The sequence below is a fragment of the Hippichthys cyanospilos genome, chromosome 17, assembly GCF_059441005.1.
Source record: "Hippichthys cyanospilos isolate Australia breed blue-spotted pipefish chromosome 17, RoL_Hcya_1.0, whole genome shotgun sequence".
NCBI lineage: Eukaryota > Metazoa > Chordata > Actinopteri > Syngnathiformes > Syngnathidae > Hippichthys > Hippichthys cyanospilos.
Window position 1 is genome coordinate 11,855,001 of NC_142385.1, and position 18,735 is coordinate 11,873,735.

At 39.5% G+C, this 18,735-nt stretch overlaps 1 protein-coding gene across 6 annotated transcripts in view; it reads right to left on the reverse strand.

Moving 5' to 3' along the window:
- Nucleotides 1-18,735, reverse strand: part of tanc2b (tetratricopeptide repeat, ankyrin repeat and coiled-coil containing 2b) — a 95,256-nt gene that overhangs the window by 60,703 nt on the left and 15,818 nt on the right. For 5 of the 6 annotated variants that reach the window (XM_088439590.1, XM_088439591.1, XM_088439588.1 and 2 more), the window contains exons 2-3: nt 11,411-11,523; nt 567-638 (exon numbers count right to left, since the gene is read on the reverse strand). In XM_088439590.1, coding sequence (XP_088295716.1) covers nt 567-638; nt 11,411-11,477 — 139 coding nt within the window. In that variant the 5' untranslated portion in view covers nt 11,478-11,523. Of the gene's footprint in view, nt 1-566; nt 639-7,108; nt 7,188-11,410; nt 11,524-18,735 lie in introns of those variants that run through there. The other variant, XM_088439594.1, reaches the window with a different exon arrangement.

Here is an 18,735-nt window from a genome sequence, read left to right on the forward strand (position 1 = left end):
TTTAAAGTACAAATCTAATAACATAAATTTTCTCTAAGAATTGAAGGATATTATGCCTATTGCTTTTTGCCACATAAAACGCTGCTAACTATCACTGCCGCCCACTTTGAGGAAAATAAGAAGAATATCAATATTCTTCCATGTACTGTAACAATCATCTCCTGTGGGTGTAACAATTTGGATTATTTGGGGCTTAGCTGTAAAGATTATTGCTGACTATTCTTGGTGCTGATAAACACAATATTTCAGAGGCAATTTGGAGGCAAATTTTACCTAACTTTATCCTCTTCAAAAGGTCATACAGTGAGTCATAAGGTCATTCAGCACTGCAGACGATTACTGCTGCTGATTCATCTGCAGTACCACCGCTTAAAAGAAAAAATTGCCGCGTACAGTCATTTTTCAGGACAATGAATGCTACAGACTCTGCTGAGAACTCCTACTTAAAAGACAGATTCGAAAATCATATATTTTCACTTCCTGTGTAACTAGAAGAAAAAATGTGATATCTAAATGGACACACACAACGCTGCTCACACCGACTTTGCTTTCAAAGGTGTGCTTACCTTGGCCGAAGTGGCTCAGGTGTGGGTCTAGACCGGGCGAGCGGGGGTCGGCAAGATCCTCGCTCCCGCCATCTGTAAATGACGAGCACAAAGAATGGGACAGCGAGTGAGCGCGGCGGTGCCATCGCGAAACCGGAACGACGTTAGGGCCTCGCAGCAGTCGAATCGTACGCTCGTCCCCAACCATCCACAAGTGGGACCTCAGAACCCCCAAAAGGCTGCTCACGCACAAACCCTCCACGCCTTTCCTGCCGGATCCCAAGCGACCCCTGACGGTGGCGAAAGCGGAGCGTGCCGCCACGCTCCACTTTCTTCTCCTCCTTCTGCCCGCCATCGTCTAGTCGGGTATCACCAGAGAGACTGGACGACTTCTAGCTCGGATCCACATACAGTTCACTTTATGAGGATCAATGACGCCCCGAGGGAGCACAAGGCCGGAATTAACCACAGTGGATGGAGCTGGAAAGAAGAGGGCGGGAGTGTGGCCAGTCTCATCCCGGGGTTGTTTGTTGTGATGAAGCACAATCATCCCAAATTAAGTCTTAGCAAGCAAGCAGACGCCGATCGAAAAAAATTGCTTTTGTGGTCGCTTGTTGCCCCAGCAGAGTTCATAGTTCCAGTGCTGTACGGGCCAATGGAAAACAAAACGGCATATGTTAGAAATTATTCTGAGAAACTATGCTGCAAGGGTTATGTCGCAAACTGAAGTCCCATCTGCCGGTTTTAGGGATTCAAGGGTGCAGGACTGAAGACTGTTCAGGATCAGTTTGAAATTTGGGAGTTTTGGACTATATCGACTTCTGCATGGCTATCTCCAGCGATTCAAAACAAAAATCCATGCCTGCGTTTGACTGAGAATGGGACCTTCAGATTTTGTGACGAGGAGCCAGGAGGCAAAAGTTCTTTTTCAGATGGGGATCGGGAATTGCCTCGATGACTTTTCGCGAAGGGTCCACCCTTCAACAAACTACCCGATAGAGAAGAAGAACCAGGTAAAATGGACAGTATGTGCAAGATGAACCCAAGGAAGCATGGAAGGGTTCTGATGAGATCTCTAGACAGGTACCGAAGATCTTGAATTTTCACAAAGATCTTGAACCAGTCATTGAGATTTTGTCCCATTCCCGAAGATGGTACAAGGACTACAAATACATTTGTGTGACTGAAATTGTTTCAAATAGATCGATGGCAGGATGTAAACACAATCAGACATCAGAATCAAGACTATCTTAAGAAGGTAGCACACTAAAAAGAAAATGTCCCACTGCCTTAATAGAAGCCTTAAAGCAACAACGACGTAGCTACAGTCTTTGTAAACAAAGATGGCCGCAATTGTTTGGCCACCAGCACTGCATTTGGACTCCCCGGTGGAAAGATCAACCAAGTCGATGGACAGATTCAAACAGCCCGAGGCGGTGAGGGGATCGCCTGGGAACTGGGCCAGCATGAGACTGACACCAATGCGCCGGGCTGCAAAAAACAACGCAAATACCGAGTCAAACATTGGATGTTGAAATCCTAAGCTATTTTTTTTTCTTTAGTATAAGAATGCTATGAATTTACTGTAGCTGTCTGGTTAGGGGGTCAGGGACTGAGGTAGGGTCAAGATTATGGATTACTGGGTCAGATGATTAAGGGTCAGAAATAGCACTAAGGTTAAGGGCTTTAAATTCAGAAATGAAGAAGAATGATGTGGAAAACGGGGTTAGATTCAGGGTTGGGTTTAGGGTTAGGTTTAGTTCTATGTTTGGAGTTAGAGTAACGTTGGGGTAGAATGAGGACGTTGGGGCAGGGTTGAAGGTTAGCGTCGCTAAGTGAGATGATTGGGGTAAGGATTTTAGGGTTATGGTTTGGTCAGCTAAAATTAAAGTGAGGGTTAGGGTTAGGGTCAGCGCTATACCTACCACAGACAGAAAAACAGTGACCCCTGGTGGGGGTTAGGGTTAGGTGTTTTTAATCGGGAAACCCAATTTTTTGGGTGCCACATTTTACTACTCAGAACATACATGGTTGCTTTAAATATATTAAAATGATGCAGAAACAGAATAAAGTGGAGAGTTTAGCTATTTTAGAGACTATATGTTAACCCTTGATAATTCCAAATTGAAAAGAGGCAACGAGGCCTTACGTCATTAGCGCATTTCTTTTATCGTCCAAATCCTGTCAGGCTGGAGAATCGCGTCTTTGTGGCTAATGCATCGGCGAGAGAAAGCGTCCATTCTTCGCCTCAGATCGCTCTGTTGTTTTCTAATCACAATGGGATGTTGTGGCACGCAGACAAGCGGCCTCTTTACGAGGGGGGAGATAAAGGACCATGAGGAGGAGGTGAACCTCCGACTGTGCGAGGACAGAGACGCGTCTTCATGCCACCGCAGGACACAAGACAAAACATGTGGAGGCCTCTCCACAAGAACACAAGTCAAGTCAGAGTGACACAATCTGCCCTCTGTCCGCCTACTACGCCGCCGACACAACAGCACACTCGAGTCTGTCGGCTTTTCTTTGCGGCGGTGGCGGCAGGGACGTGCGTTGGGACTATTTCACACGGGGACAAAGAAACATTATGGGAGAAGTCGAAGTGACGTGTGAAAGGATCAGCAATCGCAACGATAGGAAAAATGTCCGATATTTTTGGATTTATTCCGAATTTGACGAAAAATGTACTGTTTTCCACAAACATTATTGTTTTTATTCCTTTTTAAAATTGACATATTTTCACAGATTATTTTGTCAGAAAAGAATGTCTTACACACCTTATATTTTCTGTTAGTCTTCAGAGTTTAATAACGTATTTATGGTTTTTTTGTCATCAATGTGTTTTGAAGAAATGCTGTACTATAAGAAATGTTGTACTTCTAATAACATAGGCTTTTAATTGGGTTTATTTCTAAATATCTATTATATATATATTTCTGTTGAATTATTAATTCTTATCATTCAATCTGTCTCCTATATGTAAAATTTTAAATCTGATAATATTTTCGTTTTGTAGTTATTTACAACATAATAGTAATGTTTTTTGTGTTTATATATATATATATATATATACATATACATACATATATACATATATATATATATATATATATATATATATATACATATATACATATATACATATATATATATATATATATATATATATATATATATATATATACATATATACATATATATACATATATACATATATATACATATATACATATATACATATATATATATATATATATATATATATATATATATATTAGTTTTAGATTATTATTATTTATATATATTTTTCATATATATTAATTATTTACACTTTTTTAGACCACATTTTGAATACTTTTTGTTTTGTTCAATATGATTGGACTTTAATCAAATGTTTTGCATTTAGAATAGTATTTTGTGTGCGTGTGCTTTTGTGATTTATTTTTTGAGAACTAGTATTTACATTTTTGTCTAGTAACTCCTTAGTTTTCTTTGATATTCCTAAATTTTTTTAAATTGTTTTTCTCAAAAATAATAATTGAATGTAATAGATATATTATTCAATGCTTTTGGGGTCTAATATTTTTTTTTTCTTTGATATACACCATACATACTACATAGATATATCTATATAGATTGTTTTATCAATTATGCAGTATGTGTATTATACATTTTATTTTACATACTTTTTTACACATATTTGCTACTATGTTTCCAACACAAGAATTTTTGTAAATATTTTTTTATTTTTGCCCGATATTTTTATACCATTCTGACTAAGAGGAATTGATGTTTAGATGGATAATTGACATATGGATAGAATTTCTTGAATGTCTTAAATGCATGAAAGCAGACATTGCAGGACAGTAGGTATCAAGTGTGTTGGATATGTTCGAATTGAAGTGTTATGGGAAAAAAAAAAAAAAAAAAAAAACTCCCACACTGCCACGGGAGGCTAAGGGAAGCTGTGTGGCAAGTGGGTGGTCTTGGTTTTGAAAAGAAAATAATAAAAATAAAAAAAATGAATAGAAGCTGGCAAGGCTTCCAGCACATCGCTGTGTTGTTACATCACACGCGGCAAAAATAGACACACGGAAGGAAGGCAAGCGCAAGGGGGGAAAAAAAACACAAAGACGGATGCTTTCGGTCACTTTCAGGGATGCTGCGACAGCGAGGCTTCTAATGGGGCGGCGCAGTGGCCTAGTGGTTAGCACGTGTGCCTCGGTTTAAAGTAAATAATTAACTTATCAATGAAAAAAATGAAGCCTAAGCCTAATTACAAGCAAGCACATTGCTTACTTTCAAGCACATTGTAATCAATTAGCAGTCAAAATGTCATTTTCGGTCATTTCAAACAGAATTTATTCCAATTTTTTTGTCATTTTTTTTCAAGAAGGGTCTCAATTGCACGGTATATATTAGGAATCAAGTGAGAAACTCAAGGTCATTTCACACTGGTAAATTATATATTAGGCCGAGATAAGCACAAGCTTTTGTCATGCAAACATGTGGGAAACATTGCCCCCTGGTGGTAAGATGACAAAGTGCTTGATTTCACATGTACTGCTTGTAAAGTTGACAGCTTTTTAAAATGTTAATATCGCCGCCGATCAGCTTAATTCCAATATCGTGATCGCGATTAAAATTGTGCAGCCCTGGTCGGTCCCATTCCAACAATAAAAAATGGTACGTTCCAGCGACTCCCATCTTGAGATGGGTTTTGCCACAACTTCTATTAGAATTACGCAAAATCCAAAATGGGACAGTCACGCTCTACAAGCTCTATGATCCGGGAAGAATATTCTTCAATATTCTTTCCATGATTTCTCCTTTTGACGTTTATATCAAGATGATTTGCTTCCGCCCACCTCCTACCCAGAATCCAAAACGGTCCACTGGCATCACCTCCTGCCACGCTCTGTGAAGCGAAGCTCTCGAGACAACGCCAAAGGAAAGCGGCGTGCGATGATGACGGCCGGCTTAAGTAGATGACGATGGGGGCGTCCAGGCGAGAGTGGGATTTGACAAATAAGGAAAACCAGAGGGAGGGAAAAAAAAAGGGTGCGGAGGAGGCGGAAGATGAATGGAGATGCAAACGTAAGGAGAAGGCTAAGTTGGACTTTATGAGGGCAAAAGGGAGACTTGAGAAAGGAGGGCGGATGTGGCCCAGACTCATTAGCCTGATCTCCCGCTCCTTTTGTTCTCCGCAAATGTCTGAGTGGGCGGCTAGGAAAGGTGCTGAAAACTGTCCGCTAACGCCGTCTTTCTTATGATGTCGCTCGTGCTGAGCCATATCTCTTTGGTTTCCAAATATCGTCATTCAACAACTTCGCCGCAAGGGAGAGCTAGAACTAGCATGTCGAAGGATAGCAGTAAAACGCTCATTTTGGGGAACTGAAACTTTTCAACTCATGCCAACATAGTTCCTTGTAATCAAGATGCTAACACAATAGTCCTTGTATTCTGTATGTGCACATAAACAATGTAATTTTTTTCATATCACCCTCCCCCCTACTAAGGTGTTGTGACACCCTATCCACACCATAGAAAAATATCCAGTTATGTTCATGCAAATAATCATAAGAAAGGAGAAAAGTACAAATACGCAAAGCTTCTAGTTTTCTCAATTTATTTTTCTTGTTAAAATATTTTTGAAAATATTTGCTCTTCATTTCTTTTGGATAAACAATGACTCAGTGAGATTTTGAAACAAGAAAATTAGTGATCATGAAATGTGTTCGATGAAAACACAAATTGTGATATTTCCGAATTTTGACATTTTTTTACATTATTAAAATGCGCTAAATTGAGATTTTTAAAACAAGCTAAATTATAATAACTAAGAAAATGGGATAAAAATCAGCATTACTTACGTCAAATCAGTTTTCCATATTTTACCCAAAACTCTTATACTTGACTTTGGTAAATATGTTCAAACAAACTAAAATGAAATACATTGAATTCAAATTAATCATGGAATGCATTATTCATCTTTTTATTCCTCATTTGTACACCTCAATTTTTTTTTTCAAAAAACAAAACCAAAAAAATATATATCTAAAAATAATTGATTGACATTTCAAATTAATAAATGTATATTTCCATTTTAACAAAAATAAAATGTTGTTTTTGCATTCAATCTGTTGTATTATGTAGAAAAAAAATATTATATAAATATTATATATATATATATATATATATATATATATATATATATATATATATATATATTTTTTTTTTTTTTTTCTCACAATTTTTGAAGATAAAGCATATTTATCGTTGCATTAAAAGGCAAAGAGCAACATTTGTGAGACCACCAGCATGAAGGTGTGGCACTACGGTCAAGAATATTAAGCGGGACAAACAGGAGGCAGATGATCTTTCTTTAAAAAAAAAAAATAAATAAAATCAAGTCAAACAGGCTTTCAGATTAAGACGCCATTCACGAGCGGTGCTAATAAATCCTGAAAAATGAGCAACAGATGAGCGCTCGCCCCATCTATTCATCCATCCGTCCATCCGTCCGCTCGTTCATTCATCCCCACATCAGAATCCCTGCGGCTCACCTTTGTCAGCCGTGCGCCTCCTCGCCCCGAGCCGTAAAAATCCTGCACCATGGCGAGCCCAGATCCTGACACAAAAGGAGCGGACGGTGGCGGAGAACCCAGGCGGAATAACGGATGGAGCGAGAGAGCCCCAAACAGAGAGAGAGAGAGAGAGGGGACAAAAGATAAAGGGAGGAGGAGGAAGAGGACGGACCAGACGAGCCCAGAGAGAAGAGAATGTGAGCGGCGAGTGAGGGAGCGCCAGGTGTCAGGACGGATCCACTCAGCGAGTCGCGCTTCAGCTCACACGCACAAACACATGCAGACGGAAACGAGCTGGCGCCCCCTCTTCTTCCTCCTCCTAGCCATCATCCCCTCGCTTCTTTTGCTAGCAGCAGAATTCCTTCGCTCACCCATCGACAGCTCTATCTCTCTCGTCGGACCGGATCGTTTTGAAAAATGATCTCATTTTTTAGTCGATATGGCCATTTAACTTGATTAATATCCAATAAATTACTGAGAATGCAATAAACAATATGGGACTGATGCAGTAAATGTTTACTATTTCGGCGGTTCTTAATTATGTTTTGCAAAACCCCACCCGAAGAAAAAGGGAACCTTTTGCCCCCCCACTAGCACAGAGACAATAAATAAGATTATAAAAAAATCTAAGTATACTTAAACTGTATCATTTTGAACATTAACAAAAGAAAAAAAGCAATATAAATCAATCGTTAACCACTTTTTTACAGTGTTTATACGGGTTACAGGTTAGTCTAAAACCGAATAAAAACTAGCATTACCTTTTTAGCATTACCTTGTAGCACTCCTATCATTATTTACGTTCGATAATATATATATATATATATATATATATATATATATATATATATATATAGTAGTCAGGTGTCATTTATAAAGAATAAAGATTTAACCGTAATTCTCAGAAAAGACGCACCCGAAATTTTGGGGTCAAACTCTGGTATTTTCTATGTTACTGTGTGTAAGACACACCAACAGTTTGGCGACATTTTTTATACTATAGCAAAAATTCTTAATAAATTCCCTCTATTTTCTTGTGTTTATATCCGTAAGTTCTACATTTCTTGCAGGTTAAGTGTTTTTCAGATTTCCCACATTAGCAGTCAGTGAACGCTGCGCCGGTGTAACATTGAAGCATTTTTTGGTCTTTTTCCACGCGACGTAGCTCGAGTTCATTTTGGCATAAATGTCCGAAGTTGCGCACGATCCGTCTTCCAATTAATAAAAGAGTCAAACAGAATATCTTTTCGTGTTCTCGAAACAATGCACACAGCTCTATAGCTTGCCTTGATATGACCCTTTACACGACACCCCCCTCCCCTCCGAGTGTTTGTGGACTCGGACGTTGGTTCACTCTGCTTGCTTCTGTTATTGAAAATAATGCTGTAACAACCTAAGCGAACACAAACTACTATTAGCTGTAACAGGCACTGGCTGCTAACAGCCCACTGACATCCGCCCCCCTAGCTCGCGCTCTTACGGTAATTATTGTAAGTAAGAATATAAAAATGCAGATCTGTGCGTCAAAACTCAGCTTATGTGGCTGACGGATAAATCTTCCTCAAGTGGTGTCAAAAAAAAAAAAAAAAAGGCAGCGTATCAAGGATCGAAGAATGGAAAAAATAATCACATATCAAATTTCCCCTCGGCTTTTGGTGGCCAAAACGTGACGATTGATGGACATGGCCCCGATGCAGACGTCCAAATTTGGTCAATTTTATATTTATAGCTAGTTTTGAAAGGATGTAATGTTAATGTCTCAACACGTGCTTTTTTTTGTGGTTTCCTACTGGTTTTGAAGATGGTTTCCGCCTGACGGCAGCGATATGTCAGAGCGAGACTAACGTCGCGCTCGTTTCAGCTTTCTCACAATCTTTTCTCATAAAGTCGAACAAGAGAGGCAGGGCAAGCTCAGCAAAAATATTTGCAGCTATGAAGCACGCGCCTTTGCTTGAAATGAGAACCGCGCCGTTGACAAAGTTCAGCCAAGTTTTCGTCACATGGAAAATAATGTGGGAAACGATTCTCATGTTGACGCTAAATTTTGCAAAACAGGCTAGCTCTGTTCATAGTCATTTTATTAGTCTAAGCGGGGACACAATACAATGTATACTATAGTTTAGTATAGTATAGTACAGTACAATGTATAGTTGTCTAACTAAACCCAAATCAGAACTAAATTCATCAAATTATTTCTATTCACTTTTATTCTAAGTGCTAGCAAGCTAGCTAGCTCCAGGTAAGGTGGACGTCTTTTTTGAACTTGAGTGTGACAGAGCAAATTTAAACATAAAACGCCCTCCGTTTTAGTCAGTGAATCTTCCAAAAGCGAATAAAAGTGTTCAATTTCGAGCCCGAAGGCCCAAAGTGGGACAACAGGAAACGCCGACACCAGCGCGGTGATGACGCTACCATCCGAGCGGGTAGGAGGAAGAGGAGGAGACAGGCGCTGCATCTTCTTCTTCTTCTTTTTTTTTGTACCCACGCGCCACGCTGCCCACATAGTTCTGGTAAAGAATTAAGAGAGCGCACTTCCCTTCCGATAAAGACTCATTTGTCGCGGTGACATGACGGGACTGAAAATATAGTTCCATTTCTAGTGTAACTCCAAATAAGAGATGATGCGGGATAGCATACACGAGAGGTCTCAAATGGCTGCATGATCCTGAAACTGGCATAAAGGTCAACTTATTTATAATAATGTAGTCTTTATGGCGCGGGTGTCAAACTCAAGGCCCGGGGGCCAGATCCGGCCATCCGCATCATGTTATGTGGCCCGCAAAATGCTGTCATTAAAAAAGAAAATCAACATTTTTCCCCCCCAATCTGTCTTTTGAGCAGTTTTTACCGGCCTCTGATTTCCAAACTAGGTAAAGTGTGCACTTAAAATTAATTCCGGCCCTCTGACAGAAATTATAACTACAATGCGGCCCACGATAAAAATGAGTTTCTCGGGTTAAGGCAACTGACTTGACGTTTCATTTCACGTTTCCATTTTTACACACGTCTCCATTTTATCTACATATTGTTTCTGGACATCAATGATATTTTGCCCATTCACGCCTGGCCGCCGGGCCACATTCCCTCCATTCATGGCGCGCCTTCCTTGGTCGGGTGGCACAGGAAGGAAGCGGAGCGTCTGTGGATCAGCGGGGGCCAATCTGTCACTCACTGGATTAGGTCCAGCGGGTCCGATCGTGTGGCGCTGACGCGCTGATGATTGCTGTGGTTCTGCTTCATACCTTCCGACTATTTCGACCCACTTGGTTAAGTCCAAACATTTCCAAAGTCTTCCCTTATATGTATATATATTATATATATATATATATAATATATATATTATTATAGCGCATCTTGGCTGATCTGTCACCAGCGTTGTCCTCCTCCGTTTGGAGATGAGCCGTCAATTAGCGAGCCGCGATGAGGGCAATGATCTCATCTCCTGTCAAGCCCCGCCTACACAACTTTTCATTCAAGTGTTTGGACAGGAATATCAGAGGAAAAGTGACAATTTGTGCTAACTGACCTGTCAGTGAGAGTTAGTCACATGAGCGAGGAGACCATCAGAACTTCCTCGATTAAAATTCAGTGTGTACTTGCTTTCTAGAGTACACAACCGTAAACAGCGCGGTATTGTAAATCATAGCCGAAAATCGCTTCGATTAGAAGGCACGTAAGATTTGTTGCTGCGGAAATTATGGTGAAGCATTGCAGTAAGTTTGTGGAATAGTGATGACAAATTTTGAGCGTCTGTACCTAGGTCATATTTTGTACTACTGATGCTGACTATTACACGGTTATAGACTTTAACTATTGTGCAGTATATTTATCATTTTGGGGTCATTTTCTTCTCACGGTATTTTAGCCAAGGGATGGCACACTCCAGGTATTGTGAACTAAGTGATCGTGTCATTCGGGTGAAATTTCAGCTCCCTAGTATCTACTTTCAAAGCTTTCCCTCTGATGTGAAATGCTTTCGATGTAAAGATCAAAGGACAGGACAAAATACTGCACAATAACGAACTGAAACCATCAGCGAGTTACTTTGACAAAGAAAAAAGAATTGATTCCAATTTCCACACAGCACGCTAATTAGTCCTGCAAGTGCTCGTCAAGACAAGTCCACCTTCAACCCCTTCTCTCATTTTCCAATCAAGCCACGCCACAAGCTCTAATTGTCCTGTCAGGCGGCTGAGGCCCACAGTCCGCACCGTCGCCACGGCAACAGAGAGGGACAGGATGCGAAGATTGGACAAGCGATTGGTGCAAAAGTCCACTCACCGCTGCTGCGACTCTTGCGATTGGCCTTGCCCCCCGTAAGCAGCATCTTCAAGCTGTTCCGGAACATGGCGGGATGGCCGGGTGTGTCGGACCGGACCGGACCGGACCGCAATCTATCAAAAAGGTGTGAGAGAATGATTATGCAGTCCAAATGTGGCTTATTTAGTTGTCCTGTAGGGGGCGCATCTATTGACATCGCTGCCTAAACGGTTTGCCAAAAACTCAAAACAGACTAGTAATATATTACAAATCATAATGTATTCTATAATGCCGTAGAATTAATAATTTTATAGGTGTAAAATGAAGTGAATACGAATTCCCGGCGTGGTAGCTAGCATGTTAGTAACTGTGGCATGAGTAGCAAATTGACTGATAAAGTTCTTGAGTTTAACCACGACATAGTTCATTTACATATTTGTAGACTACCAATAGTTCGGAAGTCAAAATACAAATCTGAGTGGTTGGGAAGCACCCTAGTGGCTAGTTAAAATTATGAATGAAAATTGAGTAACATATTTAATGCACATCCATTTTGTGACTTGACTTTCATCATGTTATGATTTCTTTCTTTCGACATTTTTTTATCGATAACGTTTTATGTGGGGGGGTAGTTTAGTTTCCTTACCTTTTTTACTTTTCTAAAGTTATTTTACATTAATTATACATTTATTAACATCTGCTAGAATATGTCAAAATTATTATTTTAATATTTAAAAATATGTATTACATGAATTATTATCTTTATCTTTTTACACACTATTAAGTTTTATACATTCGTCATGTTCATTTTTTGTTAGAAGTAAACCATGTAGTTAATAAATAAATAAATATGGTACCTCAGTTGCTATGATTTATACACACATAATTTATATGTAAGTAAAATGTGATATACTTAATAATAAATAAATAAGCAAATCAATAAGGTGGATCAAGTGGCATAAGTGCGAATTTGAAGGACCTTTTCGAGAGAGGAAAAAAAAAAAATTCTGCAAAGCGGGTCTAGACATAATAACTATAAAAAGGTGCGACCAATCAGGGAGCCTCGATTCAACTTCCTCCCCAAAAATATTGTTAATTTTTTTTCCATGGGAACAATAGCTGCTTGGAATGCACGTGAATGATGCACGATGACGCGAGCGAGGAAGAGGCGGCGATGCGCGCAAAGTCACTGGAGCGACGTCAACAGACATTTGAATTTGCTGGGTTAATGGTTACAAATGCTCTGGAGCGTCTCGGTATTCCGGTGAGACGGAGGAGGGCGAGGACGTGCGCTCGTTCCCAGTCTCTCTGACCCGGCATGGTCGCCACGTGAAGGAAAGCCAAGAAGCGGCACGCTCGGCCGACCGATATGCGTCAGCGGATGCGGACCATCCCGGGGGCGCTTGAAAGCAGCATTCACGAATGGAGCTTTTTTTTTTTTTCTTTACTCTTTCGATTATTTGAAATTCTTCTGCTTACTTCTACTGTGTGAGATGGTTGATATCATGAATAATTGGCGCATTAATCATACATCTCGCATGCCTGTGCGATGGAGCAAAGCATTTGACTAACTTTAGAGTTTGTATATTATTTCTAGTCATCATGTTCATTTCTGTTACGCAACACGTTGCTCATTAACATATTCACGGCGAGCCCAGTAAAAAACGAACGTCCATATTCGTCATTGGCAGTGAATGAGTTCACATTTTAACCGCCGGCCGAGTAAAAATGGATCCTTGCTGTCTATAGCCGTCATTGGCAGTGAATGGTTCACATTTTGTCTGCCGGCCCAGTAAAAGTCGATCTTGTCGTCTAACGCCGTCATTGGCAGTGAATGAGTTAACGTTTGCACAGCCAGCCAGGTAAAAATAGATTTTTGATGTCTATATCCGTCAACTGCAGTAAATGAGTGGCAATGGGAGGGATTGTATCACTCCAAAGGACAATCGCATCTGCTAAGTGACGGCCCCCTTATTTTGATTGTTGTGATTATTTCTGGTCATTTGTTTTTATTTTTATCGCACAGGAAGGCGGGAATCAGGAATAACTAATGATCGCATCAATCATTTCATCTACGTTGTGTGTGTGCAAATGTGATGGAGCATACAATGAAGTCATTTTTGACTATTTTCCACATTATTTTGGTTGTGAAGTGTGAAGAAAAATCCCTCATGAACTCTGCGGGACCCAAAACGTCACAATTTTGATTCTGGGGATTATTTCATATCGTTCTGTTTAATTCTACTGTACAAGATGGTCAAAAATTAACTTCTTGACCTCAAATTATAACTTATTTTATTTTATTTATCACTTATGTTGACTGTGCATTATTTCTTAGTCCGTCTACATTTAGTGTTTAAAATAATGTCCATTTCTATTATTACTGGTAAAAGGACAAATAAAATTATTAGACGGCGATGGCTGCGCACCGCAAACATGAGCGATGGTGTCATGGAACCTATTTTGCTGTTGATAATTAGCGTCAGTACTTACAACTAATTGTGAAGGAACAAGTGTCATACAGTAATGACTACATTGCACATGAGAGTCAAAACATGGCGGACTAGAACAAAAGACGTGCCGCAAGTGCAGGCAGGCTGCCGGCCGCCCTCCCCCAAGGTCCTCCCGTCTGCCCCATCCATTAATTACGAAGCTTATTTACAATCAATAAAGCTTCTTTAATGGCAAAGGGCAGGATTGCAGGGCGCCCCCATTGGATTTAGCTCCCGTTACCCCCGCCGTCTGCAAATTAAAAGTCATCCGAGAGGAATTCACGCCGACACAATCAGGACAGTTGACCAAGACGTTATCCGGACACAATACACTCACTGAATTATCATGTTTGTGTTGTTTTTTTTGCGGGGCGTCATCTTATTTGCATATGAAATGGCACACCTTAAATTCTGGAACCTGACTTTGGGATCCAATTCCAGGCCTGATCGAATAATGTCATCCCAAAGTTTTGCTTCAAACCGTAATTTTGGTTTCAAATTGTGCCCCGGGCTTGAAAGCTGAAATTAAAACCCCAAGTGTCACGTAAAACCCAATTTTTAAACCCTGACCTTGACTTGAAACCCTAACCCAGATTCAAAAACCTGTCTTTGAAACCCTATTTGAGTTTTAAATCCTAATGGGATTCCTGACCCTATTTTAAAATCATACAAAGAAACAGCAAAGCTGGTTTTAAATCCTGCCCAAGGCTTGAAAACAAAATTTAAACCCAATCCATAACCTAAAGCCCATTTTAAAACCTTAACCTTGACTTGAAACCCTAATTCAGACTTGAAACTATAACAACAATTTGAAACATGTCTTTTAAACCCTACCCTAAATTCTGACGCTATCTTAAAACCCTACATAGAACCTCAGTTTCAACCCCAAGGATAAAATAGACAAAAAAAAAACCCTAACATTTACAGTGGACCCTGTGTTACAACGTCCCTGATTTACATTATTTTCATGTTGCGACCTGTAATACTGAGTTTTTTCATCCCCTCTTTATGACATTATCCCGGCTTTGCGACAAAAACAACTGTCATGACCCTAGGGGGTTGACTGTATTTGTGTTGTTTTGCCTCCATCTGCTGGCGTTTTTAGGTAATTGCACTTATTTACTACCGTCGTCTAAATGCTTCCATGCAACGCGTGCGTACAATGCTGGTCTGCTATTGGTCGGCGTCTCCTCACGGAGATGGAGGTCTGCTATGTGTCGGCCTCAACCGCGGAACGGATTAACGTCGTAACACGGGGGCCCACTGTATTTGGAACCCTAATGCGGACTTAAAAGTCCTCCTCTTGTATGATTGGAGTCTAGCAGTTGAAAGCTAATAATAAGGAATAACAACTACATAGTCTAACAATACCAGTCCTGCAGTATAATAAACCAAGTCACCAGCTAAATTTCTTTAAACAGTATGTAGAAAAATGGCATTAAAAGTCACACACCGCTTGATAAACACACACACAAAGAGCGGGCGCTGGTAATAACATACACGTTCCGTGTAATTTAATATCACGTTGAATTATTGAACATGACTTCTTGCCTCTCAACAATGTGAGCCGGCGTTGCAGCGCTTTTCAGCGCGCAAGCTCTTTTGTTTGTCTTTTTACGAGCAGAAGCCAACGCGTCGGTTTCACAGAGCTTTTATTACTGCCAAAAGTGCAGCAATAGGACAATGATTCTAAATAAAAAGTCCGCTGCTGATGCATGAGAATCAATGTCAGAAGACCATCTGTGACCAACACGCGGAAAACCACAGTTGGCAAAGGTTTCGGGTTCTTCTGCGATGTGTGTGCTGACAGATGTGCACTACACACACACACAAACACACGCGAATATGCCTGCATGCACACGCACATAAGAAAAACGAAAATGCTACTTTGAAACCCAGGCTTTTGGATTGAAAGCCTACTCTAAAACCATGACTGAAATAATAGCCATAACCCTAGTGTGAAACACTTTACTGAAACCCTAACCTGGACTTGAAGTCTTCATTCGAAACCATAACCCTATCAATAGTTCAAAACTTTGATCAAATTTCAAGTTGAAATCACGCTGAAGCAAAATGGAACTAATGATTGTAGCGAAGTAATAATATTGGGCCGATACGTGGCATTAAGGCATCGGCAATCCTGCGGGGCCGAAGACTCGAGTTTCACTTAATTTCAATTAATTTCAACCAGTCCCAATGGAAAAAAAAATACACCAAAAGATTAAGAAAAATGTTATATTGTTTTTACACTGAAAAACGGTTACAGTAGTCGGAATGATTCATACAATATTTCAAAAAAGAGAGTCAAGCAAGACTACATCAGAATCCGAGACTGAATCAAGTATCGAATTTCCGCTCAGCGAGATTAAACCGGATCGTGTGATTAATCCCGCTCGTAAATCCACTCTGCGCGGCGAGCGCCGCCGGCAGGTGTAGCCGCTGACGGACGGAAACTTAATTGAAAACGGAGCCTTTCGCCGCGAAGGTGTCCGTCACGTCCGCTCGATTGCATGAATTTAGCGGAGTCGGGTCGCCCTTGCGCCGCGCTGAACAAACAGGGCGGCCATTATTAGGAGGAGGAGGAGCCCTCATGAAATGGGGCGGGAAGGTCACCCCGCTCGTGGGAGGTAATCAACGCCGGCGCACATTTGCATGAACGCGTTTAAAAAATGAGACACGGGCTTGAACACGGAGGTCGGTGCTAAACCCTAAAACAGGCTTGAAACCCTAATTTGAAACCTGAAAGTCGAGCAAAACAATTTCTTCACCAAAATATGTTCTCTGCACCCCAACTGAGCAATTGTAGTGCTAAATGTGACCATTGGATGGCAGTGTTTCCACACTTACAACACAGCTATTACCTACATCAATTCTAACTGAAGAATGGAAGTCAATCTTTTCATATGATACATATTTACATAGTCAGAGCTCGCAATATTTAGTCAGCCTTGAAAGATGAGTGAAAAAGCAAAATATACTGGCCCTCGAGAGGTTTCATTTTCTGATAATGCTTGGCATTGAAAGAGTTAATTATATTTATGACCCACCCGCCCTAAAATAACCCCTGGCCGTATGCCAAGGAAAGTGCATGAGATTTTCTGCAGGCGTCAGCAAACATGCTTTCTAATGTGGTGACAGAAACAGTTCCATTTTCAAATTAGAAGCAAATGAATTGGAACATTAAACTTAATGTTAAAATGTGTTATACTGAGCAAGTTTTACACAGATGCTCATTCCCAAAACAAATGAACCAAAAATAAAACATGATAATACTACATAAAATGCTTGGGGGTACTTGGCTGAAAAAATATTTCAGAGGTGGGAAAAAAAAAAAAAAAACACTGCTATTAGGGAACAGATTATGTTGGACTTTCAAGGTTCCAGTCTAGTTATGTTTTTTGTCATCTTTTGATGTGGTGAATTGTGGCGGAAAGGAATGCGACACTTTGCTGGGCCCATCTGTCCAATGGCAACGAGACGGCGGCAAGCTTTTTCAAACAAACGTGCGCATGGACGTTCCCGAAGGAAGCGACTTGAAAGAATTCTCTCAGATGCTAACGGGACGGCTCTGCTTTCTGCTTTCTGTTTACATTGCAGTGTAATTAAACGTAATAGAGAGAGGCGTGATTGAAAAAAAAAATGACATCTCTTTCAGTGTTTTAGGCCATGCATGAAAAGTATTACAGAGTTGCGAAAATTACGCAAAGCTTTACTTCAATTTGGCAGGAAGATGTTTTGTAATAAAACTAAACAGAGACTAGGAAAACAACAAACCATGCTAATAAAATAGCATAAAAAACAGCTTATTGGTCATGTCAAGAAGCCGATTGAGCGATCGGAACATTTGCAAAAAAAAGATCGGGGTTCGGAAATTGTCATTTTATTTTATTTTTTTAAGAGCTAGAAAACTACATAGATTATGCCAAAAGAAGATATTGCCAAACTAAAAAAATATTATGTGTGTGTGTGTGTATATATATATATATATATATATATATATATATATATATATATATATATATATATATATATATATATATATATTTATGTATTTATTTTTAAATAATATGTATGTAAAAAAATGAGAAATAAAAAGTTTGAGGCCAAATAAAACATGTTAGGGTTTATATTTTTTTTATAAACAATACAAACCAATACAAAAATAAATAATAAAATCAGGAGACTTTTGACTCCAGTGCAAAAAACGTGATTAGGAAATCCCTGATGTAGATGTAATTAATGAAAAAAATTTGATGCAAGATAATACATTGCAATGTAAAATACAGTACTAGTCAAAAGTTTGGAAATATCCTTATAATTGAGCGTTATCTTTTTTTTCCCACATCATAGATTAATTCATCAAAATTACAATGAAAAATTAATGGAATTATTTGGTTATATATGATTAAAAATTATGAGCAAAAAAATCATAAAAAAATAAATAAATTGGGTCAGTTTGACCCAATTTTCTAGGTTGTTGGGTCGGTTCTTTTAACCCAAATGTTTGCATAAGTATATTGAAAACATACGGTGTATTACACAGGATTGAATCATTGTAAATCACTTTTCATAAATTTAATAAATCATGCAATTGTTTAGCACGATATCTGTATTTATTTAATCTCACTTATATTCATCATACTGTTTGAGAAAAAACAACATACTTTATTTAACCGCATTTTTATGTCATCCATTTTTTAAGAACTTTATTTTATGGCCTTTTAGGCACCTTGAGAAGCAATATGAAATTATAAAATGAAAATGTCAAAGGGAAAAGTCAAACGGCACAATCGAGAGAATTTCAGCTATTAGCACAGCAAGCGACGCCCTCTTCAAATCATGCGTCAAGCTTTT